The 9080-nt window shown below is 40.3% G+C and overlaps 1 protein-coding gene across 2 annotated transcripts in view; it reads left to right on the top strand.

Moving 5' to 3' along the window:
* The first annotated feature begins 4401 nt into the window (after positions 1-4401).
* FARSB (phenylalanyl-tRNA synthetase subunit beta) overlaps positions 4402-9080 on the top strand; it is a 74920-nt gene continuing 70241 nt past the window's right edge. For both annotated transcript variants that reach the window (XM_072617940.1, XM_072617939.1), the window contains exons 1-2: positions 4402-4736; positions 6797-6852. In XM_072617940.1, the coding sequence (XP_072474041.1) occupies positions 4679-4736; positions 6797-6852 (114 nt within the window). In that variant the 5' untranslated portion in view covers positions 4402-4678. The remainder of the gene's footprint in view (positions 4737-6796; positions 6853-9080) is intronic.

The following is a 9080-nucleotide window of genomic DNA, read 5'->3' as shown; positions in this document are numbered from 1 at the left end:
TACTAATGTACAAACAAAGAGAAGGCAGAGTAGAATCATGGATTCAGGGCCAGCCCAGTTCTGTCTTTGATGCATACCATGTGATCATGAGTACATACTTCATCTCTTAGGGCCCCAGATAATACTCTAAGACTAAATATAAAGTTACAGAGGTGTTGACATTCGATACTGATGGAGTTTCACACCCAGAGTTTTCTGTGCTAATGAAACCAGAGGTTTAGATTCCGGACCCAGAAAAATGTACCAACATTTCTGCCTTACTTGGGGTCTTTAATCTTGGGGCAAACTCTCTTGAATTTATATCACAATAGAATAAATAATATAATGTGACATAATAAATATGATGTAATTAATAAATAAAAACTCATGACTGACTGAGCCACTCATTTAAACTATAATTGTATGCCCCATCTCCATGTATTAGTAAGACAGATGAGTACATGGCAGAAGTTTAGGCAAAATTCTATGAGAATTTGGGTAGGGAGAGCTCATTTGTTACTCTGTAGGGAGTGGAGTGCAAAAGGATCAAAAAAAGTCTTCAGGAACTATGGGAGATGGGTCTTGACCAGGCTGCTATGAGTAGGAAAATCCACTCCAAGTATGAAGGATAATGTTGTGAAGAAAATGCTTCTGTAAACTCCTTAAATGGGAGCAATCCCCATTTCCATCCTACCTTTTCTGTCTCTATCCCTCTGCTCATACATTGTCTTTCATTACTGGAATGGATTTCCCTACTCATGGCCCATCTCCCAATAGTTCTTTCACCTTGAAGCTCTTTGATCCCTCCACCCCACTCCCTACAGAGCACAAATGAACTCTCCCTCTCCAAATTCTCATAGCATTTTGCCTAGACTTCTGCTTTGCACGCATCTCTCTTACTGATATATGAAGAAAGGGCGTAAAATTACAGTTTAAATAAGTGACTCAGTCAGTCATGAGTTTTTATCATACTATGATAAAACTTTAAGAGTTTGCTCCCAGGAATAAAGACCCCAAGGAAGACAAAGATGTTGGTACATTTTTCTGGGTCTGGAAGTCTGGACTAGTACAGAAAACTCTGCATATGAAACTCCATCAATACAGAATACCAACACCTCTGTAACTATATTTAGTCTTAGAATATTATTATCTGGGACCCTAAGAGATGAAGTAAGTAACAACCCATGATCACATGGTATGCATCAAAGACAGTACTGGGCTGATTCTGAATACATGATTCTACACTGCCTTTTGTTTGTACATTAGCAAAATATTTTATAACATCTTTTACAAAACATTTTCTTCACAACAGTTTTGTGAGATCGGTAGTAAAATAGTATCCCCATTTTATAGATGAGAAAACTGAGGCTCAGAGATTTGTCCACAAATATGAGTTATTATTCATTCTGTAGAAATCAAGATTTGAACTTGTGTCTCCAGATTTCATAACCAGCACAATATTTTTACAAGTTCGTTATATTAGACCCCTTCAGCTACAGTAGCTAATGAATATCCATGAGTGCAACTCATCACTCCAAAGGAATACTATCAATCCTTCTGCTTAGCCTTATCAGACCTATCATGACATAGAATCAAAGGTACCTAGAGTTGCTTATCTAAGAATTGTGTATTAGTAAAAGTCTTCAGCTCTATTCATCTATATAAAAACCACATGAGCCCTAGCAGCTGTGGGCTATCCAGCACTAAGTCTATTGCCTGGTTGGAGCCAAATATGTCATCTCAAATTATAGCGTCATTTTTCTGAACAAGGTCAAAACAGGGACCTAGGATGGCAATGAGGTGGGTCAATGCATACACTGTATCCATCTTCTATTCATGAGTATAGCAACTAAATCAGTGTATATGTTATCAGGAAACCCTATACCTAGATCACCTGAGTAGGAGACCTTATCTGTCTTCCTTGAAATCTTGGACCTGATTTGCACATTTGTGTTAGCTTATGCTGAATCGATTTGGATCAAGGCCACTCTGGAATTTCTTCAAGTATTCAGTACATTTAGGAGCTTAGTTGGTCACAGATAATTTTTAACCACTCTGCTTTGCTGCTGTGAGTTTCAGGATATTGTACAGTAGAATGAGAAAGGCTCCAGGATTGTTTTGTTTTTGTTTTTAGCCAGGGAGGCATTTTAGACTTGAACCAGTCATAGACTAGCTTTTGGTGTATAGTGAATAAAAACAGTATGCAACCCACAAGAATTGTCCCTCTGTCATCCTGCTTTCATAGAATCATTTACCTTCAAGCCACTGACAGCTCAGAATTAGAACAAATAACTTCTGAATTTATATTTTCAGGTTGTTTAGGGCATTATCACTTAGAAGACAGCATAGAATGTTAGTTCACCATTTTAAATTCGTTATACCTGTGATCTGAAATCATATCAGATGTAGCACTGTATTTTTAGAGTTAGTCTAAGAAGGCAGGTCATGTCAAAAAGCATACCTGAATTCACATCTGGCTTCAGACTTACTAACAGAGGGACCCTGGGCAAATCCCTCAACCTTTGATGGCCTCAGTTCCTCATCTACAAAACAAGGGATGATAATAGCACCTACCTTCCAGAGTTATGAAGATAAAATAATATTTGTAAAGCAAATTGTCATTACTGCTTTTGTTATTAGTATTATCTGCCAGTCACTGTGCTAGGTACAAGGGATTCAAAGAAAAGCAAAAGACAAAGACAAATCAGTTCCTTATGTCAAACAGCTCACAGTCTAATGGGGAAAGGAATTTGGAAATGCCATTTACTCCCTTTTCAACCACCTCTGAAGTGTTACAGGAAAATGGCACCATCATTTACTTAACTTATTCTTCTCCTTTCAGATTTTGTCTGTCCTTCACTATGTGACCTGGGGAAATAGCTTCATCTTTTTGAGGGGAGGGGAAGGTGAGGCAATCAGGGTTAAGTGACTTGCCCAAAGTCACACAGCTAGTAAGTGTCAAGTGTCTGAGGTAAAATTTGAACTCAGATCCTCATGACTCCAGGGCTGGTGCTCTATCCACTGTGCCACGTTGTCACCCCCAATAACTTCCACTTTCTGGGCCTTATGAGGAATTTCCTCATCTCATCCGTAAACTGATGAAGTTGGATTATATTTTCTCTCAGGTTCTTTTTAACCCCAACATCCTATAATTCTATGACAGTGTACAATGATTCAGTGCCAAAATGAGGATGGTGGTGATAAGCGGCTCTACGAGTTCAGAGGAAAGGGTGAATAAAGGGGCTTTAGGTGTCTGGTAAAGAAATGAGACTTAGGCTTTAATTTGAAGGATGGCTGGGGTTTGGAATAGGCAGAGAAATGCATTTCAAATCGGGGGAATTATAGCATCATCAAAGGGGCCAAACTAGGATGCGTATGGTGTGGTGAGAAGACAGAAGATCCAGGATATATGGAGTCAAGGTTTTGTGCTAAGGTGTACTGGGGAATAAGGGCAGAAAGATAGATTGGGAACAGACTGTGGATATTGATAAGAAGAAGTACAGAAGCCTTGCCCTGATACATGGAAAAACTTTCAAGAAAGGAATTAATATTCACTGTTTTCCTCATCTGATCCAGTTATAACATCAACTCACATTTGTATGACACTTCAAAGTATATAAAAGTACTTTCTGTACAAAAGTCCTTCAAAGTGGGTAGTTGTATTATCATCCCATTATTATAATCAACATCGAGCAGAATATAAACTCCTTAAGGGCAGAGATTTTTTTCTTAATTCTCACAACTTTGCTGACACTGGGGAAATCACACCCTTTAGGCAACTCTCTAGGACTCATGTACTAAGTCATAGATGGGCTGTCTGGAGGTGGAGGGAGTTACCCACGATCAAAATCATAGATAATTTGCCAACCTCCTTTGCTATTTGAAAGTAGGAACTGTTTCTTCTTTGCACTTGTGTTACTAATGTCTAATACGGTGCCTAGCGCAGTAGGTACTTACTAAGTGCTTGTTGATTGATTTATTGATGAATTAAAGTTTGTCGAACTGGAATGCCCATTTTATGGACTCACAGTTGATTTGCAGAACCTAGGTTTCCTGATTCCAGGTCTAGTGCTCTGTCCAAGGTAACTTGGACAATGATTTGGAAAGTTGCCACGATATTGACAACCCTTTTCCCAGCAGACAGCACATCTGCCCGTCTTTGTGAGCTTGTTCTAGTAACTTAACCCCAAATACCACCCCTCCACCAGCGCCCATCAGAACTGTCCCACGTGGCTATCAGCTCCTGTGTCTTTTAGCCCCGCCCATTCTGGCCCCGCCCCAGAAGGCTTGTCTGTCCTATTCTCTTTCTGCTCATCCCTTTGCTCCGCCTCCCACTCTGTCCCTCCCCTCTTAGGCCCCGCCCCCATCCTGAAGGTCCTTCACTCGCGGGCTGATGAAATCGACCTGCAATCTGGGCTGTCCACAATACTGCCTGTTCCGCAGCGTATCAGGACCTTGCCTCCTCTTCCTTCTGGTCACCCTCCTCCCCAGACTCTTTGCTCTACCTATGAAAGTCTACTGATACCTTGAGCCACCGCTCTCTGGGTACCTAGAGGACCAAGACAGAGCTGGAGGAAGGAGCTATGGATCAGGAGCTACCGCAGACGATCCCATCCCGAGGGGCGGGGACTTTGCTCTCAGGACCGCGGAATCAGGCTGGTGAGGTCGAACGCGCAGGCGCCGCGCACCGGGAGGAGCCATGCCGACTGTCAGTGTGAAGCGGGATCTTCTCTTCCGAGCCTTGGGCCGGACCTACAGTGAGTGCAGCCCCCGCGACCCGGTCCGCTCTGCGACTCGACGGGGAGGCGTGTCATGCATGGCAGCATCAGGGTCGGTCACGCCGGGGGGCGGGGGAGCGGGGCAGTTTCTAAGCCCTCAACCGCTTCCCCGGGATGTGGAGAGGAATTAGCCGAGGCCTGGATAGGCCCAGGGGCGGGGGGAGGGGCGGAGGTCGAGGCTCCGCTGTGTTTGCCCAGTATTTTCTGTAAGTCCTCTTTGGAAGATCTACCGAGTGCGCTGTTAGAATGGCCTTCCTCTTGTTCGTTGTGTGGCCAGGGTGGCGTGTGACCTGTCCATGCATTTCCCTTTACTCTCTTTTCCTGGTCATCTCAGGCCTCCGAGGACGTCTGGGATGCCCGTGAGCACCTCCCGCGGAGTGCTGTCTGTCGCTCCCCCCATTCCTTTTTGCCTAATATGTAACTTTAATTCTTTTACGACTATATGGCTCCATAACTCATTATTGGGAGAATGGGCTCAGTATCCAACTGGATGAGAATATGGGTCATAGCTTTGTTGGGAGAAGATTGACGTTAAAGAGGTCGGCATGGGGAGCCAGAGAGATGAGAAGTCTGGCATTTGGATTCCTTGTGGCATCTTTTTATCTTTTCTAAGATGCTTCCCATGATGTTTTCAGTTCAGGAGTTAGCCTTTCTTTCCTCAAAATGTCTTGAGAATCAGCCTAGGGTACTTTTAAAATGGAGTTCCCCCAAGCGCACATTTAGCCAGCCAGGTCCCAGTACTTTTCCTGGCTTTCCCTTCCAGGTTTCTTGTACATCATCAGGTAAAGAGACTAGTACAGTTCAGATATGGTGGTGCCACTATTTTTGTTTGTATGAAGAAGTCATTGTAAAAATTCTGGCAAAGCTTTTCCATTTCGTGGCTTCTGTTTTCCTCTCCCTATGTTCTTGTGATGACCTGATTTAGTGGACTCTAGTGCCAAGCCTTCTTGTGCAGGCTCTGTGAAAGCAGTGTGGTACAGGGGAAAGAGCGTTGGATTCAGATCCCATCTTTTAATGCTTATTTGCCTGTGTGACCTGGCCGAGTCATGGGAACTCTCTGAGCTTCCTTATCCATAATGAAATGTTTGGGTTAGATGTTTCCTCTAAGGTCCCTTCTGGTTCTAAATCTATGATGTGATGATCCTTTTCTTCTCAGTTGTGACTGGCTATTGCATGAGACATTTTGATTAAATATGTCGAGGAAATAATAATAGTTAATAGTATTCCTTCTATCCATTTCCCAATTTGGGGGAGAAGGCTTGTATATAGGACTGGTTGAAGCTGCTATAACCCTAAATGTTGTTGTCCTCCTAACTTTATTTATCCTTTCTTTTGATTTTTTGACTTTTACTCTTAGCTGATGGTCTGACTACATTACAGACTGCTGATTTTAAGTGATTACTTCAGCGATAACTAGTCAGTCCCTGTGTGTTAAAAATGAAGTCATTTGCCATGTGCCATGTCCACCTTTCAGTTCTTTTATTCAAAAAAGTGTTTATGACATTAGACTTATAAGCCTTCAGCTTCCTTCATTTATCATTCCCAAACTGTATTTTCCAACATAATTTTTGCCATCTTTCCCTGAGCCACAATTTAATTTGGAGGATTTTGTTGTATAACCTATTTACTTTTTCATCCCCTGCACAAGATGCTAGTTTTCTTCAAAGTTTCTGCTTATGTGCATTGAGATATTAAGACAGGATGACTATGTATCCCATGAAACGTTCTTTGTTGACTGTGGGTGCATAATAAATCAAATCCTTTACTTTTCTGAGGAGAACCTATAAGCATTCTTTCCATTTAGCTGTTTGCTTCTTTACATGTTGGGTTTTGGACAGTGAATAAATGCATTGTTAAAAATATTTTTTGTCAATTTTTTATTTTTACCTTACTCATTTCAAAAGGTATACTACCTGTATTGTGTATGTATAGTATGTATAATGTAGCATTTCCTAGGTTCAAGGCAATGAAAACATCTGTTAATATTTTAATTTGTTTTAAACTGGTCAAAATTGATCAACATTTTTTTTCCCTTTCAGCTGATGAAGAGTTTGATGAACTGTGCTTTGAATTTGGTCTGGAGCTTGATGAAATCGTATGTATTAGGAATGTTTTATCTTCTGTTTTGTCTCCTTAAAAAGTTTTATTTTGAGGGGTATGATGTTCTTCATCTTTATCATCCTGGGTTTAGTTTATAGATTTACCACTTTGACCCATTCAGATGATATATGTGTTCTAAGTAATGAGTCTTAATAGTTTTTTGTCTCTGTTATTGTCATTATCTAAGAGAACTTGAATATTAAATTTCTTAATCCATATATGCAGTGGTCTCTTTGTAAAATGATTGTAGAAGCTTTGGATGTGTAATTTATGAAAATTCTTTATGTTCTTTTGACAGTATGATGACAACAATAATATGCCTGCAATTTGGCATATCTGTGTAATATCCTAGGGTTAGTAACAACATGTTATGCTTATGTAAGAGACCACATGGTGTAATGGAAAGAGGGCTGGATTGGGAGATAGCTGGTTTGAGTGCCACCTGAGACCATCTCTGGGATCTTTGGCAGTCCTTTGACCTCCAGGAACCTCAATTGCCTCCTCCATAAAATGAAGATGATACTCATAGAAATTGTCTAACAGTTATAAGAACCAAACAAGAAAAGAGAAGTACTCTCAAAACTTAAAAGTGTTATATGTTATTATAGATACTTTATCTGGTCACAATTTAAAAGTATTACACAATTTCTTAAGAGCTAGCCAAGTCAAGTCAACAAGCATTTATTGAAAGTTTATAAAGTGCCAGGCCTATGCTAAGTGCAGGGAATGCAAAGAAAGGCAAAAACACAGTCTCTGCCCTTCAGGAGTTTACGTACCACAGGGGAGGCATCATGTAGACAACTGGGTAGATCCAAGAGGTCTTGAGAATAGATGGAAGGCCTTCTGAGATGGAATAGCCTCAGCAGCTGGAGAGACAGGGAGAGGCCTGGAGTGGGGGGTTTTGAACTCATTCTTCAAGTCAGGAGAACTAAGAGGGAAGGCCTTCCAGTGATGGGGGATGGCTAGGGCACTGGCACAGGAGGGGAGATACTGCATGTAGGCCAGTAGTGCATGAGTGTAGAGTGGTTAGAGGAGAGTAAGCTGTAAGAAAACCAGAAGGGAGCAAGGGGCCAGTGGGGAAGAACTTTAAATGCCAGACAGAGAGTTGATATTATTTTGGATTTTTCTTGAAGCAAAATTGCTATCTGACATTTTTGACACTGCGTCTTGGGATACAAGGGATTAGTTATTAAACTTCATTCCTCATTTTTTCTAATTTGTAAGTTCAAATATCTTGTCTTTTCCAGGGTGCCCTTTTTTTAAATTCCTTCTTTCACTTATATATGTGTGTGTGTGTGTATGTGCATGTGTGTGTGTGTATATGTATGTGTATCTTGAAATCCTACCTCTGCTTGGGAAATGGTTAAAATATCTTTTTATTCATTATTTAAGTAACTTTTTACTTCTTTAATTTATTTGTCTTTGTTCGTAGCTTTTCATTCTGCATCCTTGTCTGTAATTGATTTTATTTTGGAGTTGTAGTTTCAAAAGCCTCAGACATTGAATTGTATTGACTTTTTTGGATCCAATTAGTGTGGATTAACAACCGTTTGCTTAAAGGAAAAATAAATGAAACTCAATTCCCACATTATATAATAAGTTATTATTTTATATAATTGGGAAATATTTAACAAATTAGAATAGAATGCAGTATTAAAAAATACAGTGCAACATATATAATGTTAATTTGTTGTTTTCAAAGTCATTGTGCAGTTGTAGGGAATTTGAGGCTACTGGCCAAAAGCATTTGCTTTACCTTGCTCTAGAATTGCCTTGAGTAATTTGCTTAGGCCAGCCAGGATATGTCTTGAACCTAGGTCTTCCTGGTTCTCTGTCCACGTGATAGCACTTCTTTATTATCTAACAATCTAAATTCTTAACTGGTTATTAAAAATCTGGGAATCAAAAATCATCATTGATGAGGTTCTGAAAATTTTGTATAGGATTCATCATGTAGGTACAAAACATTGTATAGTTTGTGTGTATCCTGTCCCCAACCAGTAAGTCTCACGAATGGACAACCGAGGTTTCTAGCCAATTGAAAGTTAAACTTTTTGTCAAAACTTTTTCTTCTAGTTGCTTTTGATGACAGTTTTTCAACACAGTACATGCTTCATTGCCTTACTAAACAGAAAATATACTGAATTTAATCGAATATTTTGTGATGATTTAGGCCCATTGATGTAAACCTCTTCTGATTTACTGTAATGCGGCCTCCCTCTC

This window comes from Notamacropus eugenii, chromosome 6, assembly GCF_028372415.1.
Source record: "Notamacropus eugenii isolate mMacEug1 chromosome 6, mMacEug1.pri_v2, whole genome shotgun sequence".
In the NCBI taxonomy this organism is placed as follows: Eukaryota; Metazoa; Chordata; class Mammalia; order Diprotodontia; family Macropodidae; genus Notamacropus; species Notamacropus eugenii.
Note: the sequence above shows the minus strand (reverse complement) of the source record. Positions and strands in the feature narration are given on the sequence as shown.